Source organism: Malurus melanocephalus, unplaced genomic scaffold, assembly GCF_030028575.1.
Source record: "Malurus melanocephalus ecotype Western Australia unplaced genomic scaffold, MMel_1.1 scaffold_432, whole genome shotgun sequence".
NCBI lineage: Eukaryota > Metazoa > Chordata > Aves > Passeriformes > Maluridae > Malurus > Malurus melanocephalus.
In genome coordinates, this window is record NW_026623664.1 from 185,817 (window position 1) to 206,052 (window position 20,236).

The 20,236-nt window shown below is 41.5% G+C and overlaps 1 protein-coding gene and 1 long non-coding RNA gene across 2 annotated transcripts in view; one reads left to right on the top strand and one right to left on the bottom strand.

Annotated features, from left to right (window-relative positions):
- STT3B (STT3 oligosaccharyltransferase complex catalytic subunit B) overlaps positions 1-18,532 on the bottom strand; it is a 50,475-nt gene extending 31,943 nt beyond the window's left edge. The window contains exon 1 of the mRNA XM_057380009.1: positions 18,040-18,532. Within this exon, the coding sequence (XP_057235992.1) occupies positions 18,040-18,272 (233 nt within the window). The 5' untranslated portion in view covers positions 18,273-18,532. The remainder of the gene's footprint in view (positions 1-18,039) is intronic.
- A 166-nt stretch (positions 18,533-18,698) lies between these two features.
- LOC130581739 (uncharacterized) overlaps positions 18,699-20,236 on the top strand; it is a 13,459-nt gene continuing 11,921 nt past the window's right edge. Inside the window, exon 1 of the long non-coding RNA XR_008966261.1 lies at positions 18,699-18,893. This is a non-coding gene — a long non-coding RNA (uncharacterized LOC130581739). The remainder of the gene's footprint in view (positions 18,894-20,236) is intronic.

Genomic DNA, 20,236 nt, shown 5'->3' on the forward strand with positions numbered 1-20,236 from the left:
GTTTTTATCCAGCCCTCCTTCTCAACTACTACACCTTACCCAASGAGACACTGGAACTGCAGTACACTGCTGGTTGCAGTGAATAGTATGCAGTACCATCTGACAGAACCAGAGCAAAGAAAAGGATTCCTTTTCTGCCACCCTCAACTGTCATACCACTCGGATCTTGAGGTATGGGAACAGTTTGCCCAYTTCCCAAGATTCCTTCTCATTCTCCCTCACCCCCCAGAGGCAAGTCAATTTGAAACAGACCTGAGAAGAATAAAGAACAAAATTATGTGAAGCACATGTTAATTAAAAACTTAGCTAGAAAGACTGAGACAAATATTCAGGTTCTCAGTCCATGCTGCGAAGAAGAAACACTCTTGCTAATATTCAGCTAAGGGCCCGACACAAGTAAGAGTTGACTTCTTATTTTAGCTGATGTTCTAGAAAAGTGATGCTCTGCTGTTCTCCTTGCCTCCTTCTGTCAGGTCTGTAGCTTGAACTGTCTCCTCCTCCATGCTATGCTTTAAAGCAATAAAGAATCCTGTRTCTTTGTACATTTCAGAATTCAAAGTCCCAAGCACCAAATTAGGTTGGAATCGTAGTTTGAACCTTTGGGGGGATGCTCTAATGATCACCTAAGTGCTCTGTGTACAGTACCATTAATTTTGTGGCASTACTGGAGATACCTACATTACAGCTAGTTCAGTAGACAACCGGAGATAAGTTAATAAAGATATGGTTCTCATTTTGAAAGCATATTTTAACATAAAAGAGTATAAGCAGCAAGAGCAAAATAACTGAAACAGAGGCATAACTTTTTTTTAGTAGCAACATTAATTTAGAAAGCTTAACTAGGCAACTTGCAAAGCTAAGCCTGTAAAGTCTTCACTTATATATTATGMACTGTTAATACATAATCTTAACTATCTGTTCATGCTTAGGTTTGATTTTTATTCCTKGCTATGAACTGCCTTTTTGATGACATAAGGTAATACTGTAAGATGATTACTTAATGCTAGTCACAGCAATCACTCYCTATCCAGGAGCTACAGAATTCTCCAGCACTTCACAGCAACAATTACTGCTATATTTATAAAGAGGTGTCTTAGACATTCCTAGGTTTAGTATTTCCTTGACTAAGTACCATTTAAGGTGAGTATTAAAAAAAAGTTCAGCCTACTGAGAAAATAAGAACATATAGAAAAGAACAGCACACGTGTGGAAGTGYAGTTCCTTCATCCATATCTTAACAACACTTAAGGCAAATTACACTGACTGTGATGGAATTCATTTGACCCCTCCATTYCAACAGAGTGCAAGATCAGTGTACTGCTTCTTGTGRGAATGGTGACTGTCTAAACCCCAATCAATTTCATGCTATTATTGCCCCATCATCCAGACTTTTTATCCAGCATTTTATAGCCATCTGAGAATATGTAATCTCCTTACAAGCAGAATCTGTTGAAAATTTTCTAAGCCTGCAATTATAAAGGCTTCTGTRCTCTAAAAGTCTTCAGCTGCAGATGCACAAAATTTTCACATCTGCAAACTCAGAAAAATGACAAGATACAAACTGTGAACATTACAATCTATTTGAGTAATTCTAGGAGTCAGTTTTTAATGCAAATGTAGATTACAGAATCAATTCGGCCATACAGCATCTAATTAGAGATGGCAAGMCTAGATTCTTGAAAAAGATAGCTGCAGATTAACTCCATATCCGATACATTCTTTGCATCCAAAGGAAGAATATATTCAGCAACACTTTATGGAAAATCTAATGAGAAACTTCAGTAACTTCCACTGAAATGAAGAAACAGATATACAGTATTCCACACTAAATTTTAAAACACCTGCTTGCCCACATAGTATACTACAAGCACAGCATCCTGCAAGTCTCATTCTGAGCTCTGTACTTTAAAATAAGCAATTAACACAATGAGTTCTGCATAAGGTTTTTAAAATGGAAGTATAGCAYCCATCAATCATATAATGAATTCAAGGCACTGTGGAAGTCTTTCTCACCAGGAAAATCTYTGCTTATGTTGCATATATACCCTTAGTAAGTATGAATGGACATTTAAGCCATTTTCAAATAATCAAGATCAGAATTTTGGAGTAGCAATACCKACAGGCAAATGCACTTATGACCAGTAAACAGCCTTTCCTAGTGTCCACAACCCAAACCTAAGGTGTTGGAGCTCACATTAAGAATGGAGAAARCATACACCAAGCTCTACCTGTGYAAGAACCAATGAGAAGTGRTCCTGTTTATCTGMGCCAAAACTGACATAACTCTGCAAAATGAAAGAATAACCAGGCAATTTTATTTCAGAAAAATCTCACATKCCTTTCTTTTAAACTTACATTCATTGTCATTGGAATGGTTTTATTAGGTCCTAAGTCTAATACAAACATGCACTGCGAATTGTCCCTAATTAGCACATTTATATATATTTGAAGTCCTTATGTGGCTACAAATCCTTTTTTTCTAGAATTTTTCTGGATATGCACCTACCATGTTTTATGTAGAAGCTGTTACCACTTTGTACAGTCAAGGGGAGCTTCTGCACCACACCCAGGGAGTCATGAGCACATTAACTCTACCCCATCTTTTACAAGGGACACAGAACATTTTCATACAGTTCTTGCTAAACTTGATTGAAAGACCCTAAGAGAAGCCTACCAGAAAGAAAAATAAAAGCTTTGACTGATGTGGAGTTTAATAGCATCCTAATCTGATAGTTTTCGAGAGTTAAATATGCATTTTTTGATTGTTTAGTCTTTAAGTTTTTATATCAAAATATCTGGATAGGTAATTACTCCTAGCATTSTGAGATAACATCAAATATTTGTGATGGCTCCTGAGACTGCCCTACATTTAGAGAGGTTCAAATGAACTGTAGGGGCTTTGGTGCAAGTAGGGCAATTTGAGAAGAGAAATACACATCCTGCAAGCTGACTGTCAATCACAAGCCTAATGTTTAATGAAAGAATTGGCAGCAGTACGGCCATTCTGMGTTTCCTCAGTTCAAAGCTGATCATAGACCTGCTTTTGATTTCAGATTTCATAACTCTGGACAAACCCACCCACCTAGAAAAATGTGCCAAAAGCTCTCYTGTTAYACTAAGTTTATTAAGAAYGATGAAGTAATGGTGGGAAGTTTTGCAGTGATGTGGCCACCTAACTTCCAAAACTATGGAAATTTTGAGTCAAAGGAGGAAGAAATTTCTGTCCCTGGAATTCAACTGAGACACAGAACTCCTCCTTTTTGTGATATCTTTAGAATGATCCCTGAGGGTAAACCATAGAAAGCCAACGGAGAAAAAAAGGTGGATGACACAATCAGCAGGACACCCATTTTTTCAGGCCCAACATTCAACTAAGCTCAACCGAAATCCTGAGGAATATCAGAATGTTAGAATAATATAGAATAACCATTAAGAATTACCATTAAGAATATCAGAATGTCCCCAATGTGTTTAAGAAGGATTACAGCATTCCTACTGCCACTACTTGGCATGGTATTTTCACTGYCTGCAATAAGCTGTTACGCTTAGCAAGTGCTAAAATCAGGAACTTCATGCTACCAGTAGCTTAATGATAAAAAATTCTACAAGGAACATACAGCCACTCAGCTTCTTCAGAGAACTCAGGGTACCTCCAATATTTTTGCTAAAAAACTGTGAGCTTTTGAGAGCACTCCATGATCACAATTTATTTTTTGCACACAATATATCACCATCTGAAGCCACGATATGCTTCCCATCACCACTGTAGTGGGCGTATATCTGTCTAGAACTTCAGACACTTCCCCTGATGCCTATTAGGCTTTTTCATTACTTTTTCTGTCTTGCTTTTGAACTACTCCATATCTAAAGGCAAATTATTACAAAAAGCATTGGTTTTATCAATATTAAAAGGCACACTTTGCCAATGAATTCTGCTATTCGTAACATGTAACAACATTTTAGACCTAAGAAGAAAGTGATGATGACATTTTTCTTGGGACAGTCAAAATTCCCAAGAGTTTTCAAAGATAAGATAGAAATGGAAGTATTTTAAAATTCTTAAAGGTAAAAACTGATTGCTTGTTTCCTTTTCCATGGACATACACTTTATGCCAGATACTACACTACAACTGCCATCCAAATTGATCACAATATTGGTTCTGTATCTTTTAACAGCATCAGCTTCTTGAGAGGTATCAACTCTCTGGTCAATATAGCATTAACTAACAAAAACTCAAAAAACCCTATAGTGCTACCTCTGTTTCTTTCTGAGTACTCTTGGGCTACTCTCTGGCACAATAAGCCTCATATGCTGCAAGTCTGAAGGCTTTGCACAGAATTCAAGAGTACGTTCAAGAGGGTGTTTCTACCAGATCAAACAGATTTGTGCTGTACTTGTTTTTAACATGATGGAGGCAGCTTAAATCCAAGGTCTTCTTAGTTAAAAGCTGATACATCAGGATCTGCTTGGCAGGAAGGAATTAAAGGCCATTAGCTGAGCAATATATTTTAAGAGCAAAATATCCTTTCTGTGAAGAATCTGACACTAAGAATCAGTGAGGTGAACATGACTACGTTCACAAGAAGTAATAGTAACCCTATTAAACTGATCCCCAAAACACCTGCTGTCTTGTGCCCAGGAGAGAATACTAACTTTTGTAATAGTCTGAAATACAGAGTAACATAAAGGAATACTAACTTTTGTAATAGTCTGAAATACAGAGTAACATAAAGGAAATTTATTACTGATTGCAAGTACTTTAATTGTATTTTAACTTCTTGAGAGGACATGGCACAGCCTTCACCTCTACTACATAATGAAGTCACCTATATGCTACACAACAGTGGCAACTGAGGCAGTACCAGCTACMCCAAAATGCAGTTGAACCAACTTCATTTCCCATTAAGTAAAATTTAAGAAATCAGTCTGGATGCAAGATAGCCTGGCAGACTGCTTCTACCCTGTAAAATACAARACATGGTAAAAAGCAAACAGGACCCTTAGAAAGGCTCCAGATCCCCTACATCACAGATGATATTAAAGCAGTGACAATCTTATTTCTGGCAGAACATTTAAACAATTRTAGCACCAYAGAAGAGCTTTAGCAGCAATTATTWTGCACAATCCTCAATAGGCTGTTACTTAAACTTCTGTGTAAYATGACAAAGAATAAATCCAGAATCAGACATTAGGTATCAAATCACTCAGTATAAATTACAGCAACATAAGGTTCTTTAGCTCATGGGAATTAAAACTATCTACAGTGTCACAGTTGCATGTCTAAGTCAGTTTAGTAAGTTAAAATAAGGTAGCGTATCAGCCAAAAAATCCTAATATTTGCTCTTTAGTATATTTCTTAATGCATCTGTCATTCTTCCTCCTGCATCTAGGTCGGTCTCCCTTCCCTGAATTCTGTGACTATATTTCATAGAACTCCATTGTCTTTTTGTATGTAGATCATGTTTAGTCCAAGAAGCTGGAACTCTCACAGTGCACCTGTTGAACTCCATCTGTTGCAATATTGACTTGCTGACTTTTTAATGCAATGACTGCTGAGAAAAAAAAATGGTTCCAGAGTGGATAATACAAAGCATCATCAGAACAGAATGGACACAGTTGAACAATTTCTGTCCTGTGATTAACATCAGGTTTAAGGCCTAATTTTATCAAACTTAAATGTATCTGCTCAAATTCTGCTTAACCTGGCATAAAGAGACACAAACATTGCATTCACAAGGAAAGCAGAAGAGATCAGACAATTTGTACCTGTGGGTATGTAGGCTTATAGACAGAGCATCCTGCAAAGCAAACCAAGCAACACACAGGGTTTACAGGAACCTAATTAGACAGATCTAATTATGCCCTAAACAAATAAAGCTGAAAAGAAAAAGAGATGAATAAACCCCAAAGTGCAAAAGGGTAAGGGAAAAGAAAAATGTATTTCCAACTCTAGGATGCCTTGTACTGAATTACACATGAAAATTTAACTGTGACAGTTATCCTTCAACTAACCTTTGTTAGCTAAAAGGAGTGCAGAAGCTCTCCTAATCCGCTTCTGTGCGCAAATCGGGCAAATTAGCTTGAATCACAGCTAAAAAGCCAACCACTCAAAAGACACCATGAAAGACAACACAAAACGCTTCTATAAATACATCCACAAMATCCACAACAAAGGGAGGGCTAAGGAGAACCTCCATCCTTTGCAGGATTCCAGGGATCAGTGTTGGGGCCAGTCCTGTTTAATATCTTTATCAATGATCTGGATGAGGGGATTGAGTGCACCCTCAGTCTGCAGATGACTCTATGTTGGGCAGGAGYGCTGATCTGCTGGAGGGTAGGGAGGCTCTGCAGAGGGATCAGGACAGGCTGGAATGATGGGTTGAGGCCAGCTGTATGAGGTTCAACAAGGTGAAGTGATGGGTCCTGCACTTGGGTCACAACAACCCCACTGAACACTGCAGACTGGGAGAAGTGGGGCTGGAAAGCTGCCTGGCAGAAATGAGCCAATGTGTGTCCAGGTGGTCAWGGAAGCCAATGGCATCTTGGCCTGTATCAACAATAATATGGCCAGCAGGACCAGGGCAGTGATTGTCCCCCTGTGCTCAGCACTGGTGAGGCCATATCTCAAATCCTGTGTTCAGTTTTGGGCCCCTCACTACAAGAAAGACACTGAGGAGCTGGAGCAAGYCYRGAGAAGGGCAATGCAGCTGATGAAAGYTCTGGAGCACAAATCCTGTGAGGAAAACCTGAAAGAGCTGGGATTGTTCAGCCTGGATAAAAGGAGGCTCAGGGCCTTATCACTCTCTACAACTGYCTGCAAGAAGGGTGTAGCCAGGTGGGGGTCAGCCTCTTCTCCCAGGTAACAAGTAATACGACAAGAGGAAATGTCAAGTTGCACCAGAGGAAACTGAAATTAGGCTATTTGGAAAGATTTATTTACTGAAAAGTTAAGCACTGTTAAGCACTGGAACAGGCTGCCCACAGAAGTGGTTGACTCACCAACCCTTGAGGTGTTTAAAGGAAGTGCAGATGWGGCACTTAGTGGCATGGCAGTGAACGGTTAACAGTTGGACTCAATGATCTTAGAGGTCTTTTTCAACCTAAATGATTCTATGACCTCAACTATTTAAACTGATTTCATTCTGAAGCAGATTAGAAGTATCCACATGATTTATTRATACAGTCCAACAGAAGGGATGGTAGCTCTTAACTAARAGCAAAAAGAGTTCCAGCTGTTTGCAAAAGTGACCGTATATTCTCATACTGGAGAAAATTCATGTGGAAATAGTATGTCATCAATAAAATTAACAAAGAACAAGTAGATGACAACAGAAAGTGGCCTTCATCCTTCCTCACAATACACAGAGTGGAGTTTATCTTTCTAACCATATTTTGCATTCMGACACATTCAGTTTCTGATTTAGTATCAAATAAGTATGGCAAGCAGAATTTAAAATCAGTTATCAACTACTTTTATATCTTTCATACTGTTTCAAGTAAGTCTAAATGAAAAAGAAACCCCAAATTTTTGCTGAATCGAACCTGTTAAGAATTGTACTTAATGGTTACCAGTGTTTCTTTAAAGAYTGTGCACAGGAAACACATGTGTAATAACAAAATATTACTTGCTTTTTAGGTATTCTTACAGAAATGCTAAAGATTAAGTGTACTGTGATGACTGCAGTGCTCAGCATTTAAGACAGTATTTATAATTAAAATTAAATTCCTGCCATGTACAATGTGAAATTGAAGCTACACATTTATTTTCTCATTACATGATAGAATTTCTAGTATTGTTCAGTCTTACTGTATGGTAGCTATTGAGCTATTTCACTGTGCTCCTCTATCATTTTAGTAAAATCCAGTTAATGCTTAGAAATTACCTTAAAATATGAAGGTGGAGGAACACTGTTGAGTTGAATTAGGCTTACTATTACACACATAGGCTTTGAAGCTGTCACAAATGTTAATACAGAAATATTCACATTACACCCACCATTGCCTCCTCTATCCTATGTCCAGGAACACACCCTTTCAAAAGCAAACCACCTCTCTGACCAACCAGCTACACTGGTACTTACAGTTCAGTAGCTACAGCCTCTCTGTCTTACAACAGTCATAGGATGAATTTTATTTCTAAAGCCATTTAATTAAATCACTTTAATTAGTAATCAGCATCCTTTCCCTGCTGCCCCACTGTGACATAAAATGAACGTGTGGTTGCCCATGAAAATGGGGAAAGGAGGATACTAAAGCAAGAGGTTTGGTTTCTATTCAGGGGGAGTTGAAAAGTCATGTACTGCAGGGGTATGTGAGAGCTGTTGGGAAGGACCTGGCAGAAGTTCTCAAGGGAGAGTTCTTAGGTCATATAATTCTAAATCTTCTCTCTCCTTGCTCTCCAAACACAAATTATGCTGGTTTGTTCCAGGACCTTTCATGCTTCAAACCCCACCAGACCATATGCCCTCTCAACTCTCTCTCCACAAATGTGCTCTTCTGTGGCCTTTTTCTTTTTGAAGGTAGCCCTGAAAGAAGACAGCAGATGGCACCGTGTGGAAGACACTCTCACARAGCAAAACCATCATGCGTATAGCTGAGAATTTTTGTTGAAAGTAGAATGSAATGGAAGATAAGGAAAAAAGGACCCTGAAGTTGACTTACAAAAGCAAAAGCCAGAAAATAAAAATCAGTGATGGAACAATTACAAGCATGACGTATTTCACACAAAACATATCATCCAATCTTGTGCCAAGCAAAAACTGGGCTTTACTGTGGGAGGGTGGGATAAATACTGGTGAAGTAGCGGTAGAGTACATAATTGAAGTACTAAAACTTCCTTGGCTCCTGTTTAGCCATAGAAGAGTAATTGCAGTTGTCATTACTAGCTGACCTGAGATACCACAAATTAAGATACTGTTGCTAATGTTTAAGGTAGTCTCTCCAGTGTCAAGATCCATTTTCTATTTGGCAAATGAACGATTAAAACTGTTACMGAGTAAAATTAATTGTGAGGCATATGCAGTAGTTTTTCAAATGTTACTTCAGACATTTGACAACAGATGAATCATTCTAGTCACCTGAGTGAGATAAAACAGTCAAAACTCTGTAATGTTACAAAACTTCTTGGAAAACTTAAACACTGCTTTGGCTTTCATGACTTCCATTCTACAATAAAATGAACCAGARATGTCCATTTACTGTGATTGTTATTATCGATACAATGCCAAAGCTCCAATTTTGTTTTGTTGATTTTCTAAATTAGAAGAATTGCAACTTTAAGGCATTTTATCTATTGTGAAAGAAAGAAATTAAAGACATTTTAAAGACCTTTAATATCCAAATGRTCAAATATTTCAACCATGAAGATGTAACCACCTTTTTCAAGATAGAAGTTTCAAACAAGGTTTATGRAATTCTAAGTTATTTACATCAACTTCTAAATGCTGCTTGGGATAAGTCTGGAATACAGAGGAACCACATTCACTGTATGCAGCAGTCTACACAGAAAAGTACTCAGGACAAGAAGGCTTGTTTTGTTATGTTTTGCTTCTGCAYTGATCTATTTTCAAATCCACTGGCTCCAGTACATATATTCTATTAAACATGCATTCCTCTCAATCACCTGCATACTCACAGAGGTACTTCCATGCCCAGATTTTCTTAACGTTATCAATCTATTGTGCAGATAGAAATGAAAATAAAAAAAAATGACACCTCTTGGATTTAAAGAAGCTGGCTACCATTTATAGCATAATAATCAAAAAAAAGAAAATACAGAAACTGAAAAAATAAAGCCAAGAACTCAAAAAAATGCAGGCTGCCCAGCCACATGTGCTAGAACAGTTTAAAATTACATAATTATATGTTATTTTTCCTTTCTGCAAAATCCATATAAAGCCAACAGGATAGAGTGCCCATTCATACATGGAGCCACTATTTTAAATAAATGTAAGTAATACTGTGTGAAACAGTCTAGAAAAAAATRCCAATCCCAGTAAGAACACCACCAAAAATCAATAATGAAGCCAAACTCATATCCTCCATTGCAATGTAATTTCTCAAGGATTTTGTTTGTTTAAGTGAGGGAAGTTGTGACAAGGTGTTTTGCAATTCTTCATGGATTATCAGTTGAAGAGAACTGGAACATGGAACATGCTGTTTTACCTAACAAACCAATATAACCCATATAAATTGACTGCCACAGAAAATTATATGATAAGCATTATAACACCCGGAAGAAATTATCATTTACAGTTATTTATGTTAGATGGGCTCTGAAAAAGTAACATTTGATACTGGACTTGGGTCCTCCACAGCACAGACATTTTAAATACACTCTCCTGCTCTTAAAGCGCTCACGTACAAACAGTCAGTTATTCCTTGTTTAAAACAGACCATTTCTTTTTCCAAAGCACAGGCATATTGCCTCACATAATAGCAAGAACTTTTGAAGTATAGRAAGTATTTAATTCTCTAATATGCCAAAGGAGCTTTTACCCTGGGAAAGCAGCAATAAGTTGGGAAATATAGAAGCTGATCTATTTTGTTTGTRTCTATAACCTAAAATTCATTCCCCAGGCTGCTTCAACTTATATAAGGTGTGGTGCAGCATTAGGGTCAATTTCACGGTAGCACTCCAGCCCAGACCTAGCAGCTACCGACATTAAAAACACCTCAGCTTGACTCCCAGCAACAGCTCAGATGAAGACCACCAACTCTGCTCCAGCTATGGGGCCAGAAATGAAGTCTGCGTGCTGGACATAYTATGAAAAGACTACAGCAATACTTGTTCTAAGTTCACTTTGCTCTCCAAGTAAGTAGAAAGACTSACGGCTTAAAGAAGTTTTGCAAAAGAAGTCAATAATAATAAAAAAACATTGTCATACATCCTGCTACAGGGTGCAGGCTCCACAGGCCCCAAAAGTAGCAGATTTAATGGCTTTGCTAAGTAGAAAGAAGCCCTCAGGAACAGCCCTAAATGTCAGTACAAATGTACCTCAAAGGACTTGCAAGAATGGAATTTTCAAAAATTCAGGAGGAAACTCTGCAACACATGCAGGTAGACATTAAATGGAAAATAACATGACTCAATTAGAAGAGATTCTTGTGGAACACCAAAGACACCTCCCTGAATCTAGTGTACCCTCAATCCATGTGAAACCTATTAGTTCCTATAGGATTTTGAATTTTCTTGCTAACTATACTGGCCAAAATTTTTATTGATCCCTTCCCYCACCAGTTCAACACGAGACAGATTAAAAAACGTAAGTATTAGGATTAAAGGCTGCCAAAACTAGAGACTATGAGAGAGAGTCTTGATAGGAAGCAAAAGGTAACCTTTATAAACCACTCTAACCCTATGTAATCAAATAAAATTTCTGTTTTAAAACCAGAACATATTAAGCTGTTAAAATAATAGGATGTCTGCCAAAAAAAAGTCCATTCAAGAATTTTCACTGTAGCATTTGCTCTAGTTAGTCAAGTGTTTGTGAGTGTTTGCTGAAGACCATTTTAAAAAAAACCCAACATGACATTAAAAGCTAAACTTGATGGTTCAGTCAACCCAGCCTACATAAAACATTTGGATATGTTTTACTTTTCATGTTTCATTCTGCTATCCATAAATCAATAAAAGGGTCAACACTTTGCAAACATTCTGTCTCACCTCGTATGTTTTCCAAAAGAAGTCTGTAGGGAGTCTCTGTACTCAACCATACTCTGCACGTGTTATATGAACACTGCCCCTCCTACCTAACATGGATAACCCCATTATTGCATCACATGAAATCTGATGAGGTTTTCACCCCAATTACAAGTAGTGCAAGTGAAGAAAGAAACACWACCTGCTAAGCAAAGATGGTAGAAGACAACAGTAGACACAGAGCTGGGATTATGAGGCCACACAGTGAACTGCTTTTCAGCTGCATCACTCTAACTGAACAAATTTAGCCTGAGGTTTCCCCACTCACAAAGCAGTTTCTGCTATGCCTTCAACTCCATTCAATGTTCTTTTTCCAAATAATCCTCCTTCCTTTAGATTTCTAATATTTACCTATTTTTGCAATTTCACAAGCAGTAGAGAAGTTCAGTACAGTCAACTGCACATCATCTTGACTGTTACCACCGTATCAACCTTACAGAAAGAATTGACTTGGCTTCAAAACAACTCCCTCTAAGTAGGTCAACAATACCTTACAATTGAGAAACCCCCAAAACCAGATGAACSTGTGCTAACAGAGTTTCTCAACCCATTCCATACAGCAATACAAGAGACCAAAAAAGATGCCTGATTTTGATCCTCCTCATTRAAAGGGTAGGTGGTGGTGGGGTGGTGAAGCTTGGGAGACTGTTCTCTCATAAAAATCTCTTTCCCTTTCATGAATGCACAGGCCTCACTGAATCTAATCTGGAAAGTATGCTAGAATATTTTTCCTACCATAATAAAATGGTAGAAATGAGTTTGAGCTACCTGAAATTCTGCTAAAATTATTAGTTAAGACTAGAGTATAAAAGAGTATAAAAGATCATTCAAATATTAACAGTAAATATAATCTTAAAATATATTTCAATAAAATAGAAACAGAATACTTCTCACTTCATAGAGTCAAAACACCTGTGAATGAAGACAGTGCAGTAAATTTTTAACATGAATCTCATGAAATTTGCAGTATCTCAAAATCAGTTCAAAATTATTATATTCAAACTGAATTGGAATCAAATGCTTTCCCGAGGTCTGGAAGTTGTCTAAGATTATAAACAAAAGAAATTGTTTTGGGAAAGAATCCTAAAGCTTGTGACAAATGTTTCCTAAACAGATCCACATTGACACACTGCACTTGAACAGGATTGTGTGATGGGTTGAAAGACTCCAGAAAGACAGATCCAGTTTGGAGACAAAAGTGGCTGCCAACTGTCAGGAACACATTTACGACACAATTTACTGTCTGTTTGGCCAGCAATAGTCACTAGCAGGGAAGCAGTGGCCAGAAGAATTACCTGGGTGGGCATTGTTAATTAATATTGTCAGCACTATCATCCTCTTACACAATTTTTTCCCCTCCCTCCTTATGAAAACCAACTTAACATGCTCTTATTCACTCCTCTTTCATCACTTCTGTTGCTCCAGTGTCTTAACACACTCTGGTTTTATTTGTATATGTCTTCCCTCTGTCACTCAATCCTAGTTTATCCTCTAACATCAGTCTATTTACTACCTGATTTACTAACTATTTACATTCCCTCCCAATGTTCCTATTATTCTTCAAAAATAAGAGATGAAAATGTAATATAAAATCTGGTGGTAAACCAGCTCAGGAAACTAAAATGCTATAGTATTTTAACAATTCACCTCATTGAATCATCTTACTATGACTGCTTTACAGCAAACATGAAGAAAAAAGCAGGAGTGTACAGTGGGTGACAGAGGAGAACTACTCCAGAAGTCAACTATCAGATCAGGTAACTACAATACAAACCCTCAACCTTCAGTGATTGATCAACTACATACACCACTTTTAATGTCTTCAGTCACACCTGGAATTTTTGGGAAGCTTTCATGTCATATTTATAGGTGGTAAATTAGTTTTCATTAAGGAAAGTTAAGTTCATAACAGTTCAAGAATCCATCCAGCAAAGATGATTTAAACATAGCTAAACCTGTATCTTTCACAGTGCCTGAGTAAAAATATCAACTTCCTTTAACCTGTCTGCCTCTGAAACACAAGCATGACACTGACCTTATCCCCATTGACCAAACCCCACTAACGTTAGATGATGGTATCAGTGATGAGAAAGTGGATTGCTTTCATATCTATAAGCCATATTGGCTACTAGGACAATTAGATTACCTCAGGGCGAGGTACCATAAACAGTGGTCACCGCTAACGGCAAGTGAAAAGCTGGTGGTTTGAGMAATCAATGCTGCTGGTTTGGAAGAGGCAAAGATTTATATGAAATTGTGGTAGTGCTCCTCAGTACCAAGAGCTGGCAGGGATGTAGAAGACAACATTCCCAGCAGGAGAAGGTAGGCAAATGGAACTAACAAAGCCTGCACTGGTGCACCATCCTGCACATGCAAACTGGTATTGGAGAGAGTCTCATGCTCACACACACAAACTTTGGTATTCCAACGTTAAGAAAGCTTTCACTAAGGCAACTGGTATTAATCTAGCTTTTARCAAGATGTTAAAATTCTCAGGGGAAAGAAGTTTGATCTAATGTCATGGGATATGATTAATGATCCAGATACAGTTCTCACACAYGTGACTTAATGGTGAGAACTGTACAAACAGAATGAATGTACATTTTGACAGTACTCCCTGACAACTACTGATGTACCAAAAGTTGTTACCAYCTCACTTAGAAGCAGTATCAGAATGCAACAATATTGCTAGATATATCTATMTACATGTATACATATGCACACATACAGATTATTTTATATATATATACATACACACACACACACACAGATACCCCTACATATATGATGCAAGCACCCAAAAGAAACATGCCATTGGAGCTGTACTTTAGAAAACCAGTGCATAGGAAGTAGCCCCTGTTCAAGTGCTCCATAATTTTGGTTGCCTTGGTTAAGCAGCCCTGTTGGCATTTAAGGCAACRTCATTCAGTAAGAATGCTCTCACTCCRTAACAGAGTAAAACCCACTGTTGTACTCTCATGAACAGTTTTCACTCTGCACTTSTGTTCAAACAGTATCGAAATTAAGCTCTTGGTCCACCCAGCTGCCAAACCAACCAACAGATGAACTGAATTTCAGATGTGAAACCTGTCCATTCCAATGTACCATCACTAACCATGTTTCAAGTTCTTGGCCTTACAATGAAATCCTGAAATTAAATACTGAAGGCCTGTCAATGGCRCATCTTAATGTCAGTGCTGCCTGACTTCATGTATCAGCTCACCTGACYTAGAAGCTGCCAAGAAGTACAAAAATTTTTCAAAGTCTCTGGACCAGCTCAAGTATGGAAAGTAAACATGACATGAGAAATAAATCAAAAAGTGGAAATACTATACAAAAGAGGTAGTCAGTGTGAAAAAAAAAAAAAACAAACAACCTAGTCATAATGAACAGGTCACAAGTTCTTAAGTGACAGCATGGTGACCTCAAAAATACCAGTTTGGTTTTACCTTGCACAGGCATTGTATTTCAATGGAGATAAAAAACCAAACACTGTCCTCTCTCCACTGCCTTGGCCTATCGCACTACATTTGGGTCACTTCTGGAAGAAATGCCAACACAAGCGAGTCTCAGAGGCTGATTTTACAAAACAAGCAAATCTCCCTTCTATGGCAAATMAAAACCTAATTTTACTGTCAGAAAGGCAGCTTGAAAGGGATGTTAGGGAAAAAAAAAAGTGGTATTTGATTCAATTAGTAAGTAGAAAACCCAAGGCAATCTGCCTTTCTTCTCACCTTGTCCATACCAGAAAACTGGATTCCTAGGTAAACGGGAAAGCTTTCTACACCTTAGAGGCAACAATATTTTTCCATTCAAAAGAATAAACGATTTGCCATATTCATCAGATACACCTCAGCTTCCTCTCTGGACCACAAAACAAATACAAGAGAACAGGTGACTGACTTATCAACACATTGCAAGATGTCCTATGCAAGCTTGACAGAAAAAGCCAAAAGAATAGAAAAAAAATCAAACTATTCCACAGGAAAGTCTACAGCCACTGACCTGAAAAAAAAAAAATCCAGTTTAGCTGGAGAAGCAGCTAAAGAAGTGGTTAAAAAAATATTAAAAATAGAGCACTGCTACTAGCCCCTTCATAAGCTCCTTTCCCATGTTAAATTCAGACTTGTAAGACCCTTGAAACCATGAAAATCCATTCCTACCTAGCTAGTCAACACTATTTAAGAGAGCAACACCATTTTTCACTCTTTTCAACAATTTTGCTGCTGCAATAGAGAAAGACCTTTGTTTTCCCTCAGTTTCTACCATTTTAGGTTCTCTTTCCTACTAATTAACTTAAGTGCATTTGTCTCTACCATTTCTGGCATGCAGCAACACGACACTGGCGTGATTCTTGACATTTCAACTGCTTCTCACAGACCTGCATTAAAATCAATGAGTTTTGTCAACTTCATCTATTCCCTAATTAACAAGGGTACATCCAGCAGCACAGGCAGCAATGCCTTCTGTTTGTGTACTCAGGAAGATGACTTTGCATCAATTTACACATTGCTTTAAACAGGAGTTGATCTTTACAGCCATATCATGACTATGAACTTAACTCCCATAGCACCATTTTAGTGTCCTTCAGGGCTTAATAACAAAAGTTACGCAACTCAGCACTGTAAAATTTTCATTTATCCAACAAAAATGAGTCTTGATTATAAAAATCAGATAAAATTCACATAAAAATGTAGGCTGCATGCTTAAAAGTTTCCTCCATAACAGAAAGGAAAGCCTCTATGCTTAGATTTAGATTAGAAGAGAACTACTCCACAGGATAYAACCCAGGTTCATACTACCATTGCAGATGTGTTTAAACTAAGCTTCCCCTTATTCTTAACTTTATTAATTGGAAGTTTGCTCTTCTTCTATTCATTTGTGTCTGCAGAAAAACACTTGAATCATAGGCAATTACTTGACATTTTGAAGATATTTTGAGATACTTGGCTTTCACATCACAAAGGTTTATTACTTCACATAGCATTTAAAAACAAAGCAATTCCTTGTTCTCTATCCACTATTCTGAGCCACGATTTGTGAATGGATTACATTTGCGGGTGGGGGGGGGAGAGGAGTGAGGGGGGAAAAGSCAACAAGAAAAGAGGAAGTTGCGCTTTTGAAACTATCAAAGTGGAATGCAAGCTTTGCAGAGAAGTACAAATTCAGCAACGATTTTGGATGAAGCTTAACACGGAACATCTATTGTGCATTTCAAAACGAAGCACCTCCTTCCTTCGTGCAATTAACAMTGAGACCCAGAACATAAAATTTTAAATTAAAATCTGTCAATTCATTATTCTAAAGTTATCTGTCGCCTACCCTACTTCAAGTTCTAAAAATCCCACGGACCCCCGGGATGAAATAACCAGTAAAATAAAAATTAATTGTCAAGTTTTTGCATTAAAAAAAACCCTGCCCCAAGAAGTCTTGTCATCTTTCACTTCGCCTTGCTGCAAGGAACGAGTGCAGCATTTCTTGATCTCACGCATAAAATGGTTTCAGTCCCCTCCAACAGGGAAAAAGAACAGACGGCTTCTACAGGAGGGAACGCAATCTTTAGAAAAATCAAGATGTGTAGGAAACAGCAAAAGTCCTTRGGCTCAGAAACGCAGCTTCGAAACACCTGGCAGTAAATCAATGTCACCCATTTCRCCGTAATCCCTCAAGTCACTTTTATGAAGATTACTTCCTGCAGTGCATTCCTCACCCTGCTCCCTCCCCGGCCGACAAGGACTCTAGTAAAGACCACTTCGGGAAGCTGCACAGCACATACGGGACCGRCGCCGCGACAGCAGGACCCGGACCGGGGCGCGGGTCACGCCTGGCACAACTGTTTCGCTACCAGCCCCYGATTCCTGCCCGCTCCCGGTTCCCTGCCAACGCCACAACTTTCCCCGTGCCCCTCAGAGAGTCCTGCCGCAACTCCAAGGGATGCGGGGGAAGTGCCGTCGCCCCGTTCCCGAGGTCTCCGCCGCGGGGGACACCCCAGCGCTCGGCACTGCCGCTCTCTTCAGGCGCTTTCCTTCTCCCGCGCCGCGGCGGCGACTCCTCATGCTCCCTCCGACCTGCCACAGCGTGTCCCGTCCGCACCACCTCCCTCCCTCTCTCGCTGCCTCCCTCCCCGGCTCCCGGAGCGGCCGTGGCCGCCGGCTCCCTCCGGGAAACAGGCAGGGGCGCAACTTCGCGGAGTGGCGGAGCGGGGGGCGGGCGGCGGGGCCCTCCCGCCGTCCCCGCGGCCACGGTGGAGGGAACCCGCGGGTCTCCCCCGCCACGGCTCATGGCGCGGTGCTTTCCCGCCTCCCCGTCCCGCCCGGCGGTGGCGGCGGCGGCTCACCAGGGGTCGAACTCGTGGATGATGCTCTCGAAGCGGATGACGGCGAAGAGCCGGGAGCTGAATCCAGCCAGCCAGGCCAGGAAGAGGATGGTGAAGGAGAGCAGGGACTGCCAGCCCGCCGGCTGCGATAGGCCCCCCGACAGGCCGCCGCCCGCCCCGGCGCGGCTGTGGAGCGGCGCCGCGGAGTTAGCGGCGGGTCTGTGCTTGTGGTCGGGGGCCGAGTGCTCCGCCATGTTGTACCCGGGGCTCCCTCGCAGCCTCTCCCTCCGCCCGGCGCGTGCGGGGAGGAGGCGGCGGAGGAGGGGAGGAGAGGAGGGAGGAAGGGCAAGGGGCGGGAGGCTCGGCAAGAGGCGGGGCGGAGCCCGCCCGTTCTCGCTCGGCGCTCCTCGCTGACTCCCCGCCGCCTCCTGGCGCACCCGGGCTCTGCCGCTGCCTCCTCCTCCCGCCGCCGCCGTCACCGTCCCCCGGGGAGGGGGGGCACCCGGCGCGGCGCGCGCGAGCCCGGGGGGCGGGGCCGGCGRCAGGACGAGGGGTGGGGCCAAGAACACGGAGGGGCGGGGCTCGAGGCGGCCCGGGGCGCTCGCGCGGCTCCGAAGGGCACCGGCGGGGTGGGGAGAGGGGCTCTGCCAGGACGGGGCTAAGGCCGGGACCCAGGCGGGAGGGGAGGGGGCGGATCGCGTCTTCCTTCCTCCCTCCATCCCGAGCAGGCGGTTTGACATTGCCGCCCCTCCGGAGCGGGCGGAGCTATCAGGGGAGGGCGGGGCTCCCAGGAGAAGGCGAGGAGGAGGGACCGATCCTGTCCGGTAGCGCCCTCCTAACAGGAACTCCGGTGACGGCCTGTCACGGAGCGACAGGTATTTAAAAGGGGCGGGGTCATGCTCCAGCAGCCAATCGGAGCGGCACGGCCGCGCGCACAGGGGGGCGTMGCTCCCGTTGCCCGACGTTGGGGCAGTTGATTGGCAGCGGTTTGCTCCAATCGAAGTGMGACATGCAAGTCACGTGGGCGCCCCCCGGCGCCGCGCCAGGGCGCTGCGGTGCGTGCGGGCCGGCGGGGCGGTGCCGCTCCCGGCGTGCTCTGGGGCGGCGCGGCGCGGAGCGTGCCGGGAGTTGTAGTCCGCGGGGCGGGGGCGCGGCGAGCCCTCGAGTGTGTGGCCGATAAGTCCGTTTGTTAGGAATGTTTATTTGTCCCGGTGGATACTGCGTTGGTCGCACTGAGGGACGTGGGAGAGCTTCGCCCTCATGCAGTTGAGAGGAGTAGATGGGGGCAGGGTTAGGGAAAGCCCTGCGTGTGCCACTTGCCTCAGCTGGGAGCGCTTCTACAGTGCATCAGTTAGGTCGGAAGAGACCTTYGAGATCATCGAATCCAACCTATGGACGAACTCGACCTTGGCACTAGGTGCCACATCCAGGCTTTYCTTAAWCCCTTCCAGGGATGGTGACTCCACCGCTTTGGTCAGCCACAGAGATTGCTGTCGTTATAAGGAGAAGGTGAAGAAAACTGAAGGTTTCCTAGGTTGCACAGTCAATGCTGTTTGAGTGGTTGTGCTGGCCTTTTTTCTACCCTGAGATGGCAGGGGACAGCCTTCTTCTCGAAAAGGTTTACAAAGCACAGGCAGGATAAAAAAGTGCATGGCTCATTGAACTGTTCACACAGACAACATTTTCTGACTTTTATGTGGGCCTTCAGTTTTGAAATGAAATAGCTTGGTGATTGTTGTCTGAGGTCTGGGCATTCCCTTGGGTGCTCAAACATGGCTCTTCAAAAGTCCTGAAGGCTTGCAGTTCAATTTCACTGATATRGATGGGGACTACACTGGGCCTTAGTTGGCTAATACAATTTTAATTAGTCCTTGCTGTTTTCTCTAGTTTTATTTTGTTTGACAAAAGAAGAAAACAGAACATTTCTTTTTATGCACAATGAAAACCTTTCTATTATAGAATCATGGAATTATTTGGGTTGGAAGGGATCTTAAAGATCATCCAGTTCCAACCCCACTTCTACAAACAGAGGTATCTTCCACTAGACCAGATTACTCAAAGCCCCATTCAGCCTGGCCTTGAACACTTCCAGGGATGGGGCATCCACAAATTCTCTGGGCAATCTGTGCCAGTGCCTCACTACCCTCACAGTAAAGAATTTTCTTCCTAACATTCAAGACCTACTCCCCCTCAGTTTAAAGCAATTCCCCCTTGTCCT